The sequence below is a fragment of the Naegleria gruberi genome (genome assembly GCF_000004985.1).
Source record: "Naegleria gruberi genomic scaffold NAEGRscaffold_3, whole genome shotgun sequence".
Classification (NCBI taxonomy): Eukaryota; Heterolobosea; class Eutetramitea; order Acrasida; family Naegleriidae; genus Naegleria; species Naegleria gruberi.
The window spans coordinates 295,844-317,908 of record NW_003163324.1 but is presented as its reverse complement, the minus strand read 5'-3'; the positions used below and the strand labels follow the sequence as shown (position 1 = coordinate 317,908).

Here is a 22,065-nt window from a genome sequence, read left to right as displayed (position 1 = left end):
AGTACTTTCCGACCCTTCCAAAGGAATACCTTGTGGATGAATCCAATATTTCCTGGTTTCGCCCAGGCATGTATACCAACCACATGGATAATTAACATAATCTAGATTATTATTGTCAAGAACTTTGACCTTCAGAGTAGTGCAACAACATGTACTTGTTGAACATGACCCAATATTCATAATTTTGTGTATCATGGTCAAGATTTGCTAGCAGCTATGGGTTATAATCTTTATGAAGCTATCGGAAGAGGATATATGACTGGAAATTCAGAAAAATTTGACACATCTGCATACTATTGTAATTTAATACTTCCATGTTCTTCTACGCTTGATAATCATTTTCATCACCCAAATGTTGGCTATGGTGATACTTCTTTAGATGCAGCTGATTTCTCACATCTACGTGAAATCATTGGAATAGATAATACTACATTAGGTATTTTGCAAGTGGATGGAATGGATCTTTTCTCTAGTTTAAGTATTAATCGTAAATCTGGATTATTAATTGGAGCTATTCAAGGTCCTATTCCAATAACACAATCACATACAATTAATGATAATATTATTCAAAATAATTTTCTGGCCGAAAAGGTTATCCAAACACTCTATATTGAAGGAAAATTGAGAATTCCAGGCAATTTCAAGTTTTGCAAGTCTGAAACAAGTGAAGATCTTCAACATGTTATTACAAAATTCAAGGATGTGTATACTAATCAAATAACATGCACTGTTTCTGATGCAGGAGGTGCTAATTGGCAAACATCAGAATATCCTCACCATTTTTGCTATTCTCATTTATGTAAAAATTTGAGGAATGCTATTGAAACAAAGCCAAAACTCTTTCCATCAGTATCAAAGGAGATATATAATGGAAGAAATACCAGGTCGTTCCACTCTTCCATTATCATCAACAACTGGAGGACAGTCATCTACTTAAACTTTCATTTCACAAATATAGTGATGCTATAATTAATCTTGCATTCAATCTTGGAGATGATGAAATAGTTGTTTCTTGGGCCAATAAGAAATCCACTACTGTTAATGGTGCAAGCTCATCTTTTTTTTACACTATTGATGATTCCTTGCATAATTTATCATTAACTTTTCTCTGCTCCAACCCCAACCAAACAAGTATTCCAAATTTAACAATTAACAATAGAAGTATTGAGAATGTGTTTTTCATTTCAATTGAAGAATCACTCTTACAAAAATTTGAGCTGAAGACATTAGATGAAATTTACCAAACAAATCCATCATATTGGTGCAAAATTATTAGAAGGTCTGCTTTTATTAATTATGATGATCAATCTGAAGATGTATTGCGGCAAGTGTGTTCTCCCTTGTTAATTAATGAATTGGCAAAATTGAATCAACAAACTAACAACAAATATTTGGGTCTATATTCTTACTTGAAACTTATTCATGATTTTTCACGTACGATGACATTCACAAAGTCACAAAGAAATCAAAAAATTCTCTCACTCAAGTTATTAATTCTTTCTCAATCATTAGAGTTTCTTGATTGGTGGGATGATATCTTTAGTGATGTAAATAGCACCAACAAGAATAATAATTTTACTATTTTTGGAACGTTTTCCAAGGCAACGATTAAGCATAACTTGGAAACAATTTCAAAATTAATTCCCTTAATACCACCAAATACCCAGCCACAACTTCAAGTGTTTGGCACAAGATCTTTAGAAGGATTTTTTGGTGAACAACGAGTGTATTCGAAAAGAACAACAGTAATGGAGTATATTATGAAATATTCATCACTCAAATTTCAATATTTCAAGAAAGAATGTGTAAAACTACCATATACTACAGGTGTTAAACGGAAATACACTAACGAGGAACAAACAGATAAATCAATGGATACCAAGTCCTTTGTGACCTATTTACATCAAATCAAACAACAAATTGAAACAAATCATGTTCCATTCACAGACAATGATTGTGCTCGAGCTGAACATCTGCAACTCCTATGTGTAAAATATAGTGTAAATTCTATTAGACAAACATATCATCAGTTATCATATAACAACAATAATTCGGATGCAATTACATTCACTCCTCAAATGCCCAGATTCAACAGACAAAGTCTTGCACAGTTTACAATCTCTACTCCAAGACCATTAGAATTTTCTCAAATACAATCTAGAGAGATGGAAGGTGTTCGATTAAGCTTTATAATGACTCATGATTCATTATATCACATTGAATCAGGGTTACCAGTATTCAAATTATCCTCCAAAATCGAATTAGAAATATTTGGATTACCATTTATTGAAACAGATTATTCTCCAAAAGTGGCAATTTTAAATTCTCCAAAAAAGCAAGGAAATTCATATACTGAACTGCCATTGAGTGTTACTTTCTTTTCAATTCCATCATCTCAAACTCATAGATTGGTTTGCGATATTAGCTCATCAACAATTAATTAATGACCAATAGTAAAACGGTCCTACAACCGTTGATTACTTTTGGACTGTAACTGAGCGGACAAATTATGAATTTTTACAATAAGAAGCGACGTGGAGGCCAATTCATAGCGTATTAACAATTTTTCAAAAGAAAATAGAAAATAATCAATTTAAACAGTGGCAGTTGAAATGATAACCTTAAACATATACATCTCCGAGATGGTACAATTTCATATCTATTTCGCTTAAAAGGATATTATATTAATAATTTAAACGCATATATGAACTGGGTTGCTTTAACTCAAATTGTATTCACAACAAAAAAACAAACTCTCAACAACAAAAAAAATAAATACAAATCTAGAATATGCAACAAGCTGAAATACTCGTTGAGAATACAGCAGCAACAGAGGGCACTTCAACTCTCCGATCCATTGGAGGAGCAACATTTGTATATAAGATAATAACAACAGGAAAACAAGACTTGATCATCGCGTGTGATCCAGTGTTGTGTCCAAAAGGACATGTGCAGAATTATGGACTTTTTAAATCGACTAGAATGCAAGAACCTGCACTGGAAGGTGATGCTGATTTATTGGATGTTGATTTGTGGCTGTTAACTCATGGACATGAAGATCACTTGGACTCATTTGGATTGGAACGAATTTTGAATGGAAAGAAGGATAGTATTGTGATTGCTCATCCAAGTGTTGAGGGATTAATGAAAAAAGTTCTGAAACAAAAGGATTTGACATTTGGAAATAGAAATGTTCATTGGATGTCACCTGCTCAAGATTTAAAATTGGAAATTAATGGATTTGATATTACATTGAGATCAGTAAATGCTTTCCATGGAAGTTGCAGAAAAATTGGAGCAATGGTTGGAAATGGAAATGGTTATTTGGTATCAATATCCTCAAATGGCAATCATCATTCAAGATTTTATGCAACTGGTGATTCAATTTATAATGAGGACAATATTTCAGATGATTACAAGGAATTGAGTGAAAATCCATTGGATTTTATTGTAACAAATGGAGGAGAAGCATCAATGGATAAGAAGAAAATTATTGGAGCTATTGCAACTAGAGTAATTGGTTCAATTACCAATAATTCAAAGAATATTATTGAAATGCATAAGAAATTGAAAGCGAGAAAAACATTGGTTGTTCATCATGGGACCTTTTCTCATTATGCAGAAGTGTTGGAAGATAAGACAAGTTCCTTTGATGGAAACGATGACATTGAGGCTGTCTTTCCAGGAGAAACTGTGGTTATTGTTTAGCTAATTTATTTTATCTTGATCAGCCATTGAGTATAGTAAAATGTGTTTTTGTATCATATTTAAGGTTTGAGTGGAGAATATTATATAGGGACCTATTCTTCCTAATTTTGTGTAGGCTTTTAAAAATTTAAAGTTATTTAAAAATATTGAGTGGAGATGCGGGGTATCGATCCCCGTACCTCTTCCATGCTAAAGAAGCGCTCTACCATGTGAGCTACATCCCCTTCACATTCATAACGAATATTTACTAATAATATTAAGAATAGTAATTTCAAGCATTTGTTTCCGAACATTTCCCCAGAGTTTACATTTGAACCGATAGAAGGAATCCTACCTATAAAGAAATCACAAGTTCTTATTCCTCAAAACTTACAAAAAAATTACAAAAAAAATGCTAGACGACTTAACGGGGGATGTCCTAGGTCTCGTGTTAAGCTATTGTCCCATCTCTGATTACAAATCTATGACGTTGTTTTCCCGATCATGTTATGAGACACATTTTCGAGATCCAAACTCATCTGCCTTTACGGAATGGTTATTGCAGATCATTGCTAAAAGTAGTGAAAAGACAAGGAATGATGGAGAAAGTATGACCAGAGAGATGTGGAATGAAATTGAAAAATTCAAGCCCTATGTTTGGAAGCAATTAAGCAGAAGAAAGTTAATTCCTAAGGAAACAACTCTGGATCAAATTTCATCCCTAAATTGTTTACAAGTTATTTTCTTTATGAATAATAATTGGTTGGAGATGAAAAATTTGTTCTTCTCTTCGGATTTTTACACTTTTCAAGCTAGTTCTAGATTTAGCAATTTGAATGGGATTTTATCTGAAGATTTGAATGAGGATTTTCATTCAGTCTTGGTTCAAAATGAGGGAATTACCATTGAGGCATGGATAAATATTCCATATGAATGGAATACAGTGCATGGAAATGATTGTGTTCTAGTATTGAGAAATAAGGATTCGAAACATGGTATTGGATTATATATTTCTCCAAAGTTAGATATTAGATTTGGAGTTGGATCTAAACAAACTCAATGCTATCTCACCAAATCATACGAATGGACACATGTTGCTGGAGTGTATGATATGAAGAGTAATTATGCAACATTTTACGTGAATGGAGAAGCATTTGACAAGGTATTTATTTCTGATGGAGATTTGGATTTTGAAAAGAATAATATGGAGCTAGTGATTGCTGCCGCTTCTGATATTCATTCTGGAACTATGAAGGGTGAATTTACAGATATAAGAGTGTGGAATGTTGCCAGATCGGGTGAACAAATTAGAAAAAGTATGGGAAGAAGAATATTTGTCTATCACTTTGAGAATACTGAGGATATGAATTATTTAATATTCAATTATTATCCAGATCCAAAGATGGATGCAGGCAATCTTATTCTCAACAAGTCACCCAATTTCATATATAGAGCTGGACAATTCACTTTACAATCACATATTGATTTCTTGGGAGGTCCAATTCAAAGCAGACTATTCCACAATTCTTTGAAAACAGCAAAATTCAAAATCTAAAGAATAAATACAATAAATTAAAACAAGATGTTGTGTAGCTTCTACACTTTGAAAGAAGAAGATCCAATAAGTAAGAATTGTTATATTGTTCTTAAAGAAGGCGTATTAACATTGCTACTGGTTCAACCTTGCCAAAACCACAATATATTAACATTTTCCAAGGCACTTCCGAGTTTACTAATACATCACTCATATCCAGTTATTTCCAAACAGTTCTTGTCCAGGGATTTTACGTTGTTCTTGATCGTCACTGTGAAACACGTAATTGCTGATTGCGATCTGCCCTTTTCTACCCGTTTTCTTGCTTCGAAAGAGTTTGAGAAAACAATTTTTGAACTCTGAAAGCACTTCAGAGCAATACTTAATAGAAATATTCAAAAATACGATAACAGTATAGAGTTTCAGAAATTGAAAATCCGAAACTTTCAAAGATAAAGAAGAATAACTCACTTTCTGAATCAAATCAAGTGCCAAGCTTGATATCTGATCCATTTACTATTCAAAAGTTTGGAAATTTTGGAAATTAATGACTTTCCAAATGCTTTTCACAAATAACGTAAATGGGGCACATACACTTAAACATTTACTGTTTGTTCCTCAATTGAACTTTCTCTTTCAACATTATTTGTTGTTGTAGCAGTTTGCTGCATTTCAAGCTCTTCTCCCAAGTGATCATCATGAACTGATGGTTTGAATTTGGCCACAGTCAAATAAATGATACAGATAGCAAAGGAAATTACAGACATTACAATACAAATGGTCATGAAACCAAACTCTGGACGTCCACTTTCCTTAAATCTATCAACAGCTTGGGAAAGACCAAAGGCCACCAAAGTAGTCAATACAATATAACAGGAATACAAGAAACTCATCACTGCAGCCAACTCATTGACTCCAGTTTGTTCGTTTGGTTCATCTGATAAGGTTGATTGCAAGTAGGCAATTTGACTGATATCACCAGCAGCCCACGATCCAGAAATCAAAACCATTGCTGGAACAATGCAAATGGCAAATATTAAATTTTCATTGGTTGTCTCATCAAAAGTGAGGAATGGGAAAATCCACATTAAATTCAAAAAGAGAGAATCCAAAATGATCCATATAGTTGGAAGTTTGACCTTCTTGGCAAAGATTAATAGTAAACCAGCACCAACCAATTCACCAAAATTACTACCCCCGAGCATGATACCAGAGTAGGATCCCTTCTTTAAGATCATCTTGGAGAAGGCAGGTAAGAAAATGTTCTCAATCAAACGATGGAGAACTTGTGGAATGACAAAGCATGGAATCAACCAAATGTAATATCTGTTGGTGAGCACAATTTTGGCTCCAATGTACATGCTGTAGAAGTAATCCTTAATAACTTTGCCAATCTTTTTCAAAATGTTGAGGACACGATTCTCTGTTGGAACATTTTCCTTAAAGATGTCATCTTCATCAGCGGTATCCTCTTCCAAAATTCTCTCAGTATCCTTCAATGTAATGAAAAAGAAGAACAACGAGCCAATAAAGAAGCAAACCGGCATGTGGAAGAGAGCATAGATAGTTCCCAATTGTTCAATGAAAACACTTGAAAGGAAAGCACCAATAGTTCCAGCAATTTCATAGGAAATGTGAATTCCAGCATTCAATCTCTTCAACGTTGAAGATTCAGAATTACCAAGAATTGAGGCAGGAATAATCTTTCTCACCACCTCAATAATACCAACATTGAATCCAATAAAGACATAGATTGGGAAAATAATCCAAGGAGTCCAATAACCTGGCGAGGTGAGGGTACCTCCAGTGGTGGCCTCCAAAACAATCATTGTTATAATCAGTGCAGAGAAGAATATCAGTGAAATGCAGTACAAACGAGTGGCACGAATAACCTTCAATAGACCTTCAACTGCCGATGAAGAAACAGATTGAGATAAACCAAAGGTAATGGTCAACAAGCTCAAAATTGTAGTTGCTCCAAGTGGATGACCTTCGAGTCGTGTTAAAATTGTTAAACCAATTGCTCCTGACAGAGTTTCATATGAAAATTTGAAAAACATGGTACCAAATAGGAAGAGTATCAAATTTACATATCTTCTCCTATTGGACAATTTCAATTCTTGTTGATTTTCCTTATTTGAAGATCCCATTTCTTCAATTTCCTTTTTTAATTGTTCTGTGGAAGGTTGACGACCATGATGTTTGTGATGACCATGATCAGGTTTTTCGAGTGAGGCTCTATGTTTCAAATCATCGTGAATGTGTCTCTCAGTTATAATCAGTGTTGGCAAAACATTCTCATTAAAACAATCCAAAACTTGATTCAAATCAGTTGCCACATTATTCTGTTCATAGTAGGGATGATCAATTTCCTCGCTATTATTCTCAGATATTGTCGAGAGTGAGGAAGCTGTATTGTAATAAACTTGATGATGATGTTGGTTGTTGTGCTGATGTTGTTCGTGATGTTGTTGAGGATATGAATCATTGGGGTGCAGATGATTGTGTTGTTTTGAATCTTGTTCAGTGTTAGCTTGATGAGTTTCTTGTTCTTCTTCTTCAATTGAATTATTTGCTGTTGGTATCGAAGGGTTTTGATTCTCAACTAGTTGCTCCTCTTCTTCATGTTGATGATGATTCAACATTTCTTTCTCTTCTTTGAATTGAGTCATTTGCTGTCGTTCTGTTTGTAGTATGGATAATTAAAAGGTTCAATCGGAAGATAGACTCAATCAGTTGAAGTCTTTCTTTTGAGTTTGGATAATTGTAGAGAGGAGGAGTGGCCACTTCTTCTTGTCCAATATTCCTCTTGGTGAGAAGAAGGGAACGACGACAATAAGATGGTCAAAACCAACCAACTTGATCATTTGATTGGCCACTATTTCTAATGTCATGCTACCACCTCTTTGATAGGTCAGTACTAGCAGTTACCACCTCTAAAGAGAGAACCACCATAAAGTGAACGAAGAGCCTTAATAATACGCCGAGAGAGATGAATAACCAATTTCTGTTGTATAGTATATTGTTCTCATTACACATTTAACAATTGACCATGACCATATTTGAATATATATTTGTACTTTTACAACGGAATTTTATTGGTGATGTGTGGTTAAATATTTACAAATTGAACTTTCATGTTCAAATAGGAGGATCGAACACAACTACCAACCTAACACTCAAGATTTAAGAATACATTTGAGTGATGATATCCCTGAATAATGTATCAAACATTAATTGAACATTTGTTCCATTCTGTGCACTCGTTTCGAAAAATCTAAACAGTTCATTAATTCAAAATAGTTTGAAGAAAACTTACACCAGTCCATTCTTTTCTGCCCAATCCCTTCCATCCTTCTCGCTTACTGCTCTATTCTTATCGTCTGATTTATTACCACAAACAGCAATGAAAAGACCCTTAGCTCCATATTTTGATGATTCTGCCAGCCACGTATCAAGGGCCTCAAAACTAGCTCTCGAACAAACATCATAAACTAAAACTGCCTACTCAATTCCGTGATGATGATCATTGTCAATACATTCGAAAATAATATTATATTGACTTACTCCTTGTGTATCCTTATAAAATTCATTCCTAACTTCAAAGAACTCGGGCTGTCCACTCAAATCCCAAAAGTTTACTCGTACCTCTCTTCCATCTATCATTACTCTTTTGACTCCGAAATCTACCCCAATCGTTCCTGTATATTTAGGTACAAACTATTTAATTTCATCAATATTGTTTCAATGAAGATGAACACACAAACATACTCTTTCCTCGCAATATCTTTTAATTAAACAACTTTTTCCAACTTCCGACTCTCCCATACTAATTACTTTTAATCGTATAAATGATGGCTTTGGAAGGCCCTTGATGAGATCCTTCCTCTTCCTCCTAATCTCGTTTATATCAATGGTCTCACTTTCAGACATTTTTTACGGTTTGAAATTTGTTTGGGCGCCAAAAGATATCACTAATTAAGAGATAAAGAGACATATTGAAAAAAGTCATAATATTTAAATAATATCATTATATTAAATCCATTTTGTTACAAGGTTTTTAAAATTGGCAAGATTTACTCTTCTTGAATAGTCTTAATCTTATATTGACCATCCTTCAAACTAAATTTGGATTGCACTTCTTCCTCAACTCTGCTTCTCATAACACTCATACGTTCTTGTTGTTTCTTTTGATTTTGACTATCTATTTCAGAGCTAACACCATAAAAGATCGAATTCCAATTACGATAGAATTTAAGGAGGAGAAGTTTGTGGGAGGCTTGATCCTTTTCTTCTGGCAATTGATTGGCCAATTCTCTCTTCTTTAATAATTTTTCGTGTTCCTTTTCTATTTCTCTCTTTTCTTCTTCCAAAAGTTGACGTTTAGTCTTTAATGATTCAATACTTTTAGTCTTTTCAATTAATTGATTTGTTTCACTTTCCATAAGATCTCTCAAACTATAAATCCGATAATTATTATCCAAATAAAATCCGAAAATTTAAATGATAACAATATAATTATTAAATAATAAGTAATTATTAAATATTATGATGATTAAAATTCTCTAAATAATATTCACAAAACATACTAATAGTATGCTGAACCAAAAATAGCAGCACCACCAATAACAGCAACGGCACTTCCTCTAATCACACCATCTGATTTCTTAGCAGCGGTTTTAACAGTTGATGTTGTTGTTGATGTAGTAGAACTTGTTGAAGAAGGAGAGGCAACCTTGCCGAGAGCATTATTGCGCAAATAATTGGTGGTACGATACAAGCCAGTGAATCTCATCTTGAATTTTTTAAATATTAATTTAATTATTTGCGATCTTTATTGAAAGGAGCCATTCTTAGAATTTTATGAAGTCATCTCCGATTGATAGCATGGTCATCATGTTTCGGAACATTGAATTTGCAATTAATTAATTAAAATTTAATTTTGTGGTTAGAAATCGGGATAGCACAAGGAAGGTAACTTCAATTTCACTGAGTAGCCAAAAGCAAGATAAGATTGGATTCTTGTCAATTTGAAAAAGGATGAATTTATTGCTTGTTCATGACTTGGAAGAGATTCATAGTATTATAGTATTATAGTATTGAAAACAAGATGGCAAAATTCAATGAATCATTGAAATATTTCCCAATACTTAAACTTCAACTACGTGCCAAAGAGATTAGTTTATTTACACAATTGTCCAAAATTAATGTCAAACCCTCACTGGAATCAAGAATAGATTTGGTGATTTCCCTCAATTGAAGAATTTACTCGCAGACTCAATTTAAGAACTCTCCTTAATAGAAAATTCCAAGAACACAGTAGTTCACACCATTTGGACTTAGTCATGCCAATCACAATAGTAATGACATACTCATCCAATGGATGCCAGTTTTGAATTATAATTGTTCTTTCTGATTTGGAACATTACACGAATTCCACTATAAAGAAGATATTGTCAAAATTTTGTTAAGGTGAAATGTTCATCAAGACCAATCAGTTTCTTGCTTGGATGGACCATAATCAATCTCAACGCTTGTTAAAGAAGAGCCAGCATCTAAAGAGATGAATGAACAAATTCTTTCAATAAATCTCTAGTCATCGTTGAATCAAATCCTTTACACTTGTCCAACGAAGGAACAGATTTATTCTTCTTGTTTGCCTCACAATACGAGTCAGAGAGTGAATGTTTCATTTTTTTTGTTAAGGTCATCATTTTGGAATTATCTAATATTAAAGTTATTGTTTGTTCATGATTAATTCAATACTTGGAAGACCATCTTTTACATAGTATTGAATAAATGAACTGGTTTCTGATGCCTTTTTCATGGTTCCATACAGTTTCTCAATAGAATACTTTGGTTGAATCCATTCAGCAGCTTTAACTATTTCCTTAATAGTACAATCATTATTGTGGCAATCAGGGTTTAGAATATAAGCCTTCAGGTACTCAATCAACCGAGGGAAATATGAATCGTAGTCTTGTAGTTGAATTCTCTCAGCATAATTTTTCAAGATTCTGAATGCCTCCTCAACAATGTAGTGGCTTGTGTCTCTACCTGAAAGGGGCTTTAAGCTCAATAGTTGATTGATTGTTCTATCTTGTTCTTCAGCATAAAAATCTGTAAGGATTGGAAGGAATGAAACTTTTTGCGTGTAGGTCCACATATAATATGTACATTCCTTTAACTCTTTCAATGCTTCCTCTTTAAATTCTGTCCATTGGAAATTAGTAAATTCTTTCAATTTCTTCCATGGTAGATAATAGATGAATGTATCTGCAATCTCATTAATATGCTTCTTATTCTTACATATAAATGAAATGTGGTTCAATGCTCTTTTCCTGACATCCACATTAACCTCCTGACTATTGGTGTATATATATCTTCCGATCAGATTTGCATAGATATATGAACACTCATTCGAATAGTATCTTTCATTCATCAACTCTTCAAATATTCTCGGATGATCCCAAGCTAAACTCTTACAGGTTATATATCCAATTGTTTGTTCTTCCTTAAATAACTCATTACTCCTTAAAAGATCTATAATAATATCAATCGATTCCTCCCTTTTAAATGATTGGAAATACTGCATGATGGATTCTAAGCTATAAATGCTATGGATTGTCTTACGTATCTCTGGTGTTGTCAGAACCCTCAAAAGCAAATCATAATATTCACACCATTTTGGATTGCTTTCCCTAGTTTGATATCTGTTAGAGAGAAGTTTGTTAGCCCTTTCAGATAATTGTCCCTCTGCAAACCTATAATATTTTGTGAATCCAGAACAGTCAACTCTAAATGCTGCTGTTTGTAGAAATAAATCTTCAATTCTTTCCTTTACCTGATCACTATTTAACCTTTGAAGGTTCATATCCATTGTAATAGAGAGTAAATTGCAAACTTTGGTACTTTGCCAATCAATAATTGCCTCTAATTCAGTTCCATCTTCAGTGAAACACAGTGTTCTGAAGATTTTCTCAAGTTTTTCATCCAACTCTTCTCCCTTTGTGTGATCCCACAATCCATAAACAGCAATATAAGCCCTCAAAATGATATTTCTCTTTGGATTTCTCAAAACATAAATCATTTGATTAATATCTCTATTAATTCCATCCAAAAATTTCATAAAATTCTCATAATTGTAAGAATGGCTATTCGAGTAGGTATACATCTTAGATTGAAGGCAATTTTCAAAATACTGATGATTCTCAAAATCAAAACATTGCTTCCATAAATTAGCATAGATTTTCTGAATTTCTTCTCCACTTTTATCAGAAAATCCATCCCTCTCTCCAACTCTTCTCCAAAATTCATTTGCATCAGAAAATAACCAATTATACAATAATTTACAAGTCATTGCCAATTTATGCATATCCCTAATTTCCAAATAATTAATTGCCATCTCCATAATAACCTCCTTTGGAAATAACAAGTTTTGATTCTTCTCCTTGCCATTCAACTTGATCGGATAGAATTTCATCGAAGATACTTCAATACCCTTCAATTTTTCTATGGTTTTATCAAGTTCATCCTTGTCTGCCGAATTGGCAGAGTTCAAAAAGCCCTTACTCTTATCATTGCCCATTTTTTTTTAAAATTGAAATTCATTACAAGATTCTTGTCAACTGCGCTATGAACTTGTTTTAATTGAAACAACAGCATTCTGAAAAACTTCTTGTATTTGTGTGATAATGTTAATTTCAATAATATTCATCTGCCAGAAATGTAGTTTCTCTTCATGGAATTAGTTAGGAGGAATTTTAAGGTTTTTGTGTTGGGAGTTGAACTTCTAAAAATAAATTTTTAAATAATAAAAAAATACAAAAATGTCCAAAGGTATGGTAGTAATGGATGAAGGAATTTGTTTTTTAATCGGCCGAAAACTTTTGATCATTTTGATGGATCAATATTAATTTGATATTGGAAAATTTTTATATGACTATTTGGTGATGATAAATAATAACGGAATATAGTACCAAGAAGTTTCCGTCTTTTGGAAGAATTAGAAAAGGGTGAAAAGGGTATCGGTGATGGTACTGTTAGTTACGGGCTTCAAAATGGTGATGATATTACTCTCACAAATTGGGACGGAACTATTATTGGACCATCAGGTGTATGTATAATAATAATTATATTGATTTGTAGGCTAATCAAAATAATATTGGAATTGTAGACTGCATTTGAAGGTAGAATTTTCACTGTTAATATTGTTTGTGGAGATCGCTATCCTGAAATTGCACCAACTGTTCGTTTTGTCAGCAAAGTTAATATGAGTTGTGTTGGTTTGCGTGGTGAAATTCTTCTCAATGAATTCCCACTGCTTGGATCTCAATGGAATAGCAATTATGATATTGCTCAAATTCTGACTGGTTTGAGAAGAGAAATGTCTTCACCAAAGAATAAGAAAAATTCTCAACCTCCTGAATATAGCACTTACTAATTTATTATTAATTTCTTTTTTGGAAATTATTGAAAATATCTTGAACTTCTTGTACGATGTTTTCGTACCAGTTTGGCCTTATTGATCTTGTCAATCTTCATTTGTTTTTGGAAACTCAAACTCTCCTTAAAACGATAGTGAGTATCTAGCAATACTACACAAACTTCTAATTCTACAATGTCAAACAAATTGTCTGACAAAAAGTCAATCATACCCTTGGCATAGCCATCCATTTGTTCTTTTACCTTATCTGAAAGGGTTTTGTTAATATTTATAGACCTTTCTCCATTCACATCAAGATAGTCAGTGAATATTTCGAATGCAATTTCATACTTTTCTTGTTCAATACGTTCTAAATCCTTTTCAGAGTATTGTCGTTTAAATAGTTTCATTCTCTTTGAATCTCTATTATCAGCAGAAGATTGCTTTCTTCTCATTGGAGAAATAGGTGAGCTAGGAAATTCGATTTCAACAGTTCCTGGCCTTCTCTTTACAGGTGAGGAAACATCCAATTCGTTTGGTCCATTATTTTCAATATCAAATAGTGCCACTTGAATTTCAAAACTCTTTTCACATAATTGTTTGTATTCATTGATCTTTTCCAAAATTGAGAAATTCTCTGAGGCATACTCGATCTCGCAATGCTTTTTGAAAAGGTCTCTGAGTATTTCATTGTTCATAGTATCCATGAGCATAACTGCATTGGCTCTATTCAATCTTTCCAAATGTAAGCTATCTCTATTGAAAGCACAAACCAAAATGAAAATAAATAGAGGAACCACAAATGCAAATACACAGGCAACCACAATCAGACCCATCAATGATAAAAATGACATTTCATATGTTTTCTTCAATCCTAGAGCTTCAAAATAGCTAGAAATAGGGTCTACTACAGTATCTTTTTCCATCTTGTACTGTTTTACATATTCATTACTTTCCAATAATTTGAGAGCTTCCAAAGGTTGACCATTTTTCAATAATTGGTATGCCTCTAAATCTTTTCCCATAAAGGAAGAATTTTCCAAATTATTTACAATTTCTTGAGATAGAACAGCTTTGGAGGCATTAAGATCGCTCATTAATGCCAAATAGTCAGCTTCAAACCTGTTAATGTACATAGTTTCGTTGTAATAAGTAAAGTTTTCATATTGTAAAAGTAGTGGAGCACAAGTCGATGAATATGCAGTTACTTTAGTGAGATAGGACATCATTGCTCTGGTGTATTGTATACTTTGTGTGGCTTTTAAACTTGGAGTTGTCTCGAGGGTGTACTGGTCAATTTGATTGACATAAATTAAGGAAAGCAATACAGCAAGCCACACAAAGGCCAAAGTGTTTACAAAGAGTGCAGCAAGTGCAAAAAGCTTGAAAACAGACAGCTCAATGGTACCACAACAAGTTTTAACTTTGAATAATTGCTTCTTCTTGTGATTTGAAACAACTGATTTTCCCTCAGCATCTGTTCCAACACTGGCTCTCCCTTTCATCATACCTGGACTGATGGTTGTCAAATCAGAAGTGGAATAGGTATGCATGGGTGGCTTGTTAATATTTGTTACACTAGCAGCCATGACTAATTGTGAAGTTGTTGGAGGGGATTGGCAACTTGACTCTGTTGAATCCATGTTTGGTATCAAATAATTTGGACTCACTGAAAGAGTTGATCCCTCCCTATTGATACTATCTGCTGAAATGGTTTGAACGTGGTGTGATTTCATTCCATCCATAGCAGTCGCAATAACCTCGTGCATGTCAATATCCTGAACGACATGTCTCACAGAGCTCTCATCATCACTTTTAAGATCATTTAGATGATCATCATGAGAATGCATAATTATTCCAATATCATTTGAGAAAACATTTTGGTTCATTTCCAATGAACTACTTTCATCAACTAGTCCAGAAAATCCCTCCTTCTCTGCCTTATTTCTCGGCGAAAGACGTGCCTTAATAGAAGATGTCATTTGTTGTGCCAATCTTCTTGGTGTTAATTGCGGAGAGGCAGTCCTATTCGATTGATTATTACTATAATTTGGACTTTTGTGATTGAAACTCAAATCCTCAACAACCTCTTCCTCTCCTCTCGCCTCAAATTCATTTCCATAACTGTGCCTAAACATGAGTGATTGCTTTGAATGAGGCACTCCAAAAATCGACTCGTAAACCGATGGTGCCAAAGGTGATTTTGATCCATTTCCACCATTGGGTGATGGTGTTGTGATATATTTTTCGTGAGGAATTTTCAAGTTGCCTTGTAAATGTTTTGGCGCCAATTTGTTTGTTGTTGCTGGTGATTGAGATCGACTATTATTGCCACTACTGCCAATAGCATTATTATTTGAATTTGTTGCTGCTGCTAATTGGAAAATGTAATCGGGACTCATTTGCTGCTGCTGATTAAAGAGTATGGCATTGGCTGAATGAGGCAACTGGTTAGGTGACTCATCAAAGAAGGTAACTTGTCTGGGTGTGAGAGCTGATCGAGGTGATTGATTGGCTGGTGATCGGGTTCTTGGTGTTGATGATGAATTGTTATTATTATTATTATAATTGGAGAGAATTGAACGAGGTGATTGAGTAGAAGAAGAAGGAGGAATGTAATATGGTGATGATTGATTAGTTCTCCTAGTACTCGAATTATTATTCATTCGACTTGTTCTTGATGTGAATCGACCAGAAGAATTGACTGCTGGTACTTGATAAAACTCTGACTCGGATTCCAATGAATTGTTACTACTACTGACTCTTGCAGAGTTTGGAAGAACAGCCTCCGAAACACTTCTTCCTCTCGGTGTTTTAATCATAATATGCTGAATAGAAGACATCTTATTAGATGTTGTTGATAATGAAGCATCATTGATTGAATTGTTTTGTTGTTGTTGGTAAGATTTGATATTAGCAAGATTCAGTTTGAAATTTGGAGAAGATGAAGAAGGAGTCGGTGATTTGGTAATGATTTGTGGTGGAGAGAGTGCTCCCTCCTCTTCATCTTGTTCATCATCAGCCATAACATTCGGATCATCTGTATTCTCTTCAACAGCAAAGGAATTATCCTGATGATAGTTTTCAGCAGTACCACTCTGTACAACTACTACTGATGGTGAGGATGGTGAGGATCGATAGATTCGAGAGAGTCTCCTAGCAGTATGACTGGTTCGAGTTTTTGTTGTGGTTGACTTGTTATTGGCAGATAATGTTGTGGTTGGAATTTTGGTTGTTGATATTGGTTATGGATGATTCGGATGAAAATTCCACAACATTATTTTCCTCATCATCATTGGATGTGATTTGATTCTGTGCAGTTGGAGTTGTTATATTGTGGTCATTGCCATCTCGAAGATCTTGTGAAGTTATTGCTTGTTTGTGTCTTGACATGTTATTTCACAAACATTCACACAACTTGGAAATTGTTGTTGCTTTTTTTTGTTTATTGATGACAAGGGACATTTAGAACGATCATCGTTGGTAATGTAGTTGTTTTTAGACTCGGGTTGCTATTCTGACCTCAATTGGCATTGTTATAATCTACGAAATTGAAAAAAAGGAGCCAGGCTTCTGATATCAGTAACTTTTACCTTCCTCTTTTATTATAGATGGTGGATTGACTTTGGCCATTGTTTTGTTTCGTATAATTAATTTAAGGAGTAGAAATGCACCTTATAATATTGATAAGAATTGGAACCCCTTTTCAGATTATTGCCTTTCAATTTTATTCCAAAATCCATACGATTCTCCATCTCTTTCAAGATTTTGAGAAGGAGAATAAACATACACACTATTTACATATTTCAAAATACTCTTCAATGTTTCTTCACTCATGGCTTGTTGTGAGGCAAAATCTTTGAGCAGAGCTTCAGCATCCTTATTCGATTGTTCTGTATTGGCATATTCCAATTCCCTCTTCAAATCACAGAATTTTCTCAATTCCACATCTTTGACTGTATCAGGATAGAATCTACCTCTTACAGCTCTTGGATTATTATTACCGGATATACTTGTTATAATTCCTCTTGCAAGTTCTTCCTTATCTTCACCAGCATTGAGTTGATTGTTGTGTGGTAAATAAACTCTTCCAGAATCATTGTGAATATCTTCGAATAATGGACGAGCACGAGCTTTACCCACTACATTAGTATAATCAGTATTTGTTGTTTCCTCAACTTCATTAGTTTGTACTTTGAAAGTTGAAGTAATATTTTGTAAGTGATGCACGAAATCATCATCCTTGTTTTGACTCACTAATTTTTCATATTCATCCTCCTTATTATTGTCTGAATCTGTCAAATCCTTCACTTGTGCATTTCCAGATAATTTCATTAATAATTCTTGTTCTGGTGTTAATTTAACATTTGATTCGTCAGGGCTCTCATCTGCTGCAACACCAGAGGAAATTTTATATTCTTCCTTCAATTGTTGTTCTTCCCAATATTTACGTTCTTCAACATTGATATCGTTCATTTCCTTCATTTCCCTTTCAACTTGTTCCAATCCTTTAACTCCTTGCTCCTTTACAAGATTATTCCATTCCTCCATGACATCATAATCCTCTCGTGAAACATATTTTACATCCTCTCCAGGAAGATTATATCCAACAAGTCTTACTTTTCTATGTTCATCTCCGACTACTCTGGTTGCTTGGTCTTCCATCCATTTATCTTCCTCTTCTCTCTTGGAAAATTTAGATGAAGATGTTGGAGAAGAAAATGATGTACTGGCAGCATTGTTTGCTACTGCACGAGAAGCTTTTGCTTCTTGCAAAACAGAGGCAGGATTTTTCGGAAGTGTTTTGGTAACTTTGGAGATTGTGTTTCCGCCCATTTTTTTGTTTGAAGTTGTTTTGATTGAGTTGAAGTGAGTTTTGAAGATAACAATTAGGTTGCAGTACTTTATTTTGAAAAGGTTAAGAAACAAGAATAAGAACAGTCTACAATTACTAATAGAAATTGTGAAAATGTTGAAAAGTAGGTAAAAAATTGAGTGGAGATGCGGGGTATCGATCCCCGTACCTCTTCCATGCTAAAGAAGCGCTCTACCATGTGAGCTACATCCCCTTCACATTCACAATGAAAATTTGCTCATCATATTACGTGTATAATACTAGGGTTACACAAAAAAGGACTTAACCTCTTCTCCTGTTTGAAACGATAGAAGAGAAGATTATACAATGAAAATTGTCTTCACAGAAAGTTGGTTTGGAGAATCTTCACATTATTATATGCTCCTAAAGTGAGTGTGAATGAAGGGCTTTCTTATTTGTTGAGACCAAGAACTTTCCGATCCAACACTGTGGTGTTATGATAATTAGATATTAAATTCCATGAAAATATTCAAGAGATGATGAATATTGTCCAACTTGATGTGAAAACACATCATGGTCACGATTGAAGGAGCATTCTAATGGGTAATGACAAATTTTTGTGATGGCTCCAAATGTTCAAATGACGAAAATAATTGTTAATCGCTTTACAACAGTCTCTATTGAAACGATTGGTCAGAAATTTTATTGTAACAACTACCAAAAATGCGCATCCACTTGCGCTTGGAAAGAAAAGCGGCTCGAAAACTCTAATGACGAAAAATGCCCTGCAAAACCGTTACATGAAAGTCGAAAATCTTACCACCTCATAAATGCTACCTTTCCGTTCTACTTTCCAGATCATAGAACAACTAACCGAAAAAAATACAACAACATGGCTAGAACCAAACAAACTGCCAGAAAGTCTACAGGTGGTAAAGCACCAAGAAAACAATTGGCCTCTAAAGCTGCTAGAAAGTCTGCCAAACAACCATCAACTGGTGGTTTGAAGAAGCCACACAGATATAAGCCAGGTACTGTTGCTTTGAGAGAAATCAGAAAGTATCAAAAGTCTACTGAATTGTTGATTAGAAAGTTGCCATTCCAAAGATTGGTCAGAGAAATTGCTCAAGACTACAAGTCTGACTTGCGTTTCCAATCTAATGCTGTCTTGGCTCTCCAAGAAGCTTCCGAAGCCTACCTTGTTTCCCTCTTTGAAGATACTAACTTGTGTGCTATTCACGCCAAGAGAGTTACTATCATGCAAAAGGATATGCAATTGGCCAAGAGAATTAGAGGTGAAAGAACATAAATTAGATAATGGTAATTTGCGATTCTTGTAAATATATAATTTGTTCCATTAGTAGTGGAGCATTCTCATTGTAAACCGAACTTTATAGTTCCTAAGCTTTTTCAAAATAAATATTTATTAAACATAAAATTTCTAAAATACAAATCATCAATATTGTTGTTTATGATTAATTGTGATGAAGTGCTAATATTCAGTTGAAATTAATTGTTCTTGGTGTGTGATGAGCTGATTAATTTGATAAATTGGAATATTTTCAAAACCAAAATAAAAAATTTAACTCAACATTGCATCTTTACCACGAGTTATGCCAATAATGAAAGTTGATGATGATAATTTATTGGTCCGTGTTGTTGATCGGTAACTTAACCATGAAAACAAACCTCTGTGTTCAAGACAGATTTCTGATCCTATTATTTAATTCTTGTTATCACTAGCAAGTATTTATCAAAACTATAATAATTTTGATGGATTTTCTGTGGAATTGCTTTTATTAATAATATCACCATCATCTCAGCAAGAGGAAGTAATCAACACTACATCGGATAGTTTTCTATTGGATTTGATTAAATATTCATGCAATCCCTGGATAGCAGGTAATGGTTCAAATACCATGAACGAACAGTCACGAGAGCATAATATCTTCTTCAATATCATTTTCTCTGGACTATTTTCTTGTTGCATGGAAGTTAGCTTGCTCACTGCAACTGTCATTCCAACTGTACTTGGTGGAGTATTCTTCTGATGCTCTTGGATTGTAGTACTTTGGTGAGGGAAGAGCTGCTCACACGTGTTAGTTCCAATACCTACTATTGAATCACTTCGATGATTGGAGAAAACAGAATGGAATCCTCCACATCCAAAGTGAAATGATGTTTTTGGAGATAAACCATTGGACAACAATGAGCTCGAGTATGGAACTTTAAATTCAATAGGAACGAGTACCTTACGTAGAACTGACTGATTGGTCGAAGAGTAACTTAAAAGACCACAGGCAAACAACTTATTATTTGATGTTAATAACCATGTAGATTGATATTCACAACAAACATCTCTAAATCCGTTTGTCTGAATGAGATTGGTTAGAGATTCACTCTTGGAAAATTTGGTTTGGAACTTGCTATTATTATGTGCAAGTTGACCAAATCTATTGTCACCACTGGTAAATACTTGAATTGAGGAATTTAACAGGTTAGAAATGACAAATATTGCATGGTGAAGCCCACAAGAAACCTTCTTAATTGTATCATACTCGCATTGGAACATGTCTTGTGAAGGGAGGATTGTAATTTTCTTACAATCATTCTTGTGTCCTAACCCAAGCACACCATCTCTATTGTATCCCTTTGAATAGTTGTGATATTATTTATCAAATTCAACAACATACCTTTCCGAATATCTTCTTCCTATTCATGACAATCATCCAAAAGTCTCCACCACACACTATTTGACTAATTGTATCTCCTTCACATGTTGTTGGAATTTCCTCTGTTATCATATTTTTGAGAAGTAATCCTTGCAAAATATCTGTAAGGGAGTTTCTAGTAGTATTCCTACGAGAATCGAATACTTTCTTACTATCCCACCCAAACAAATTAAGGTAATGCCTATAATTTTTACCTTCCTTAACTGATTGGGTAAAGATACAGAATTCTGGACCGCATGCTATTTGTGGAGATTGAAATAGTGTTTGTGAGGACGAGAGTGAGGGAGTAAATTTATAAATGGGAAAATAAATATTACTCTCATTCTTTGGATCTTGAATTTGGACGAGTTGGAAACTTTTTTCATTAATTGGTAAACTAGTACCTGCCACCAGAATATCATCTTGGTCTGTCATGTTGTTCAATTAACCACTTTGAAATCAATGGAGAACTACAAACCTGTCAATATTAGCATATGATACACTCCCAAGGAAATATCCTTGATGTTTCTTCCATTCAAAGCATGTTTCAAATTTATAACTCTTCCCAAATTATTGGATTGATCATTCCGAGAATTAGGTTGAGATTGTTGTAGATGCAAATTCAATAATTCACTATTCCAACGTCCACTCAATCGAATAGACATGTTTTATTTGATTGTTATTTTGCAATCAGCACGTCATAATGCCTTCAATCTCTTCAACTACACTTTCAATCCATTTGCCATTAACAACAAATTTCCAAAAGAATAACGTATGATGTATCATTAGTTTAATTCAAAATAATACATTCCTTTCTGAAAAAACTTCAATGATGATGGTCATTAGAAACCTCAGCAACCCATCAAAATTTTGTGGCGCCACTGTAACACTT

The 22,065-nt window shown here is 34.0% G+C and overlaps 10 protein-coding genes and 2 non-coding genes across 12 annotated transcripts; 5 read left to right on the top strand and 7 right to left on the bottom strand.

Annotated features, from left to right (window-relative positions):
• Positions 1–216: 216 nt before the first annotated feature.
• Positions 217–2,444, top strand: NAEGRDRAFT_62269 (uncharacterized protein; the record flags this gene model as incomplete). Its single annotated transcript, XM_002682404.1, has 2 exons — positions 217–799; positions 1,006–2,444. The coding sequence occupies 2 exons, from the start codon at positions 217–219 to the stop codon at positions 2,442–2,444; spliced, it is 2,022 nt and encodes a 673-aa protein (XP_002682450.1).
• Positions 2,445–2,790: 346 nt separating this feature from the next.
• On the top strand, positions 2,791–3,708 carry NAEGRDRAFT_62268 (uncharacterized protein; the record flags this gene model as incomplete). The annotated part of the gene is made up of 1 exon (XM_002682403.1): positions 2,791–3,708. One exon carries the CDS (start codon positions 2,791–2,793, stop codon positions 3,706–3,708), a length of 918 nt encoding a protein of 305 aa, XP_002682449.1.
• A 151-nt stretch (positions 3,709–3,859) lies between these two features.
• NAEGRDRAFT_t22 lies at positions 3,860–3,932 on the bottom strand. The gene has a single exon. It is a non-coding gene; the product is annotated as a tRNA-Ala (tRNA).
• A 167-nt stretch (positions 3,933–4,099) lies between these two features.
• Positions 4,100–5,242, top strand: NAEGRDRAFT_62267 (uncharacterized protein; the record flags this gene model as incomplete). Its single annotated transcript, XM_002682402.1, has 1 exon — positions 4,100–5,242. The coding sequence occupies one exon, from the start codon at positions 4,100–4,102 to the stop codon at positions 5,240–5,242; it is 1,143 nt and encodes a 380-aa protein (XP_002682448.1).
• A 575-nt stretch (positions 5,243–5,817) lies between these two features.
• NAEGRDRAFT_29926 (uncharacterized protein) lies at positions 5,818–7,371 on the bottom strand (the record flags this gene model as incomplete). Its single annotated transcript, XM_002682209.1, has 1 exon — positions 5,818–7,371. The coding sequence occupies one exon, from the start codon at positions 7,369–7,371 to the stop codon at positions 5,818–5,820; it is 1,554 nt and encodes a 517-aa protein (XP_002682255.1).
• A 1,926-nt stretch (positions 7,372–9,297) lies between these two features.
• Positions 9,298–10,016, bottom strand: NAEGRDRAFT_62264 (uncharacterized protein; the record flags this gene model as incomplete). The annotated part of the gene is made up of 2 exons (XM_002682208.1): positions 9,298–9,679; positions 9,811–10,016. 2 exons carry the CDS (start codon positions 10,014–10,016, stop codon positions 9,298–9,300), a joined length of 588 nt encoding a protein of 195 aa, XP_002682254.1.
• A 942-nt stretch (positions 10,017–10,958) lies between these two features.
• Positions 10,959–12,809, bottom strand: NAEGRDRAFT_45675 (uncharacterized protein; the record flags this gene model as incomplete). Its single annotated transcript, XM_002682207.1, has 1 exon — positions 10,959–12,809. One exon carries the CDS (start codon positions 12,807–12,809, stop codon positions 10,959–10,961), a length of 1,851 nt encoding a protein of 616 aa, XP_002682253.1.
• A 241-nt stretch (positions 12,810–13,050) lies between these two features.
• Positions 13,051–13,670, top strand: NAEGRDRAFT_78033 (ubiquitin-conjugating enzyme family protein; the record flags this gene model as incomplete). Its single annotated transcript, XM_002682401.1, has 3 exons — positions 13,051–13,087; positions 13,198–13,337; positions 13,398–13,670. 3 exons carry the CDS (start codon positions 13,051–13,053, stop codon positions 13,662–13,664), a joined length of 444 nt encoding a protein of 147 aa, XP_002682447.1. The 3' UTR covers positions 13,665–13,670.
• Positions 13,671–13,690: 20 nt separating this feature from the next.
• NAEGRDRAFT_45674 (uncharacterized protein) lies at positions 13,691–18,482 on the bottom strand (the record flags this gene model as incomplete). Its single annotated transcript, XM_002682206.1, has 2 exons — positions 13,691–16,840; positions 17,448–18,482. The coding sequence occupies 2 exons, from the start codon at positions 18,480–18,482 to the stop codon at positions 13,691–13,693; spliced, it is 4,185 nt and encodes a 1,394-aa protein (XP_002682252.1).
• Positions 18,483–18,642: 160 nt separating this feature from the next.
• On the bottom strand, positions 18,643–18,715 carry NAEGRDRAFT_t21. The gene has a single exon. It is a non-coding gene; the product is annotated as a tRNA-Ala (tRNA).
• Positions 18,716–19,335: 620 nt separating this feature from the next.
• NAEGRDRAFT_35000 (histone H3) lies at positions 19,336–19,905 on the top strand. Its single transcript, XM_002682400.1, has one exon. It carries the CDS (start codon positions 19,355–19,357, stop codon positions 19,769–19,771), a length of 417 nt encoding a protein of 138 aa, XP_002682446.1. The 5' UTR covers positions 19,336–19,354; the 3' UTR covers positions 19,772–19,905.
• Positions 19,906–20,281: 376 nt separating this feature from the next.
• NAEGRDRAFT_62258 (uncharacterized protein) lies at positions 20,282–21,608 on the bottom strand (the record flags this gene model as incomplete). Its single annotated transcript, XM_002682205.1, has 2 exons — positions 20,282–21,112; positions 21,156–21,608. 2 exons carry the CDS (start codon positions 21,606–21,608, stop codon positions 20,282–20,284), a joined length of 1,284 nt encoding a protein of 427 aa, XP_002682251.1.
• Positions 21,609–22,065: the final 457 nt, after the last annotated feature.

Excerpts from the sequence above, each read along its gene's own strand:
- NAEGRDRAFT_35000 (XM_002682400.1), top strand. The coding sequence starts at position 19,355 with ATGGCTAGAACCAAACAAACTGCCAGAAAGTCTACAGGTGGTAAAGCA.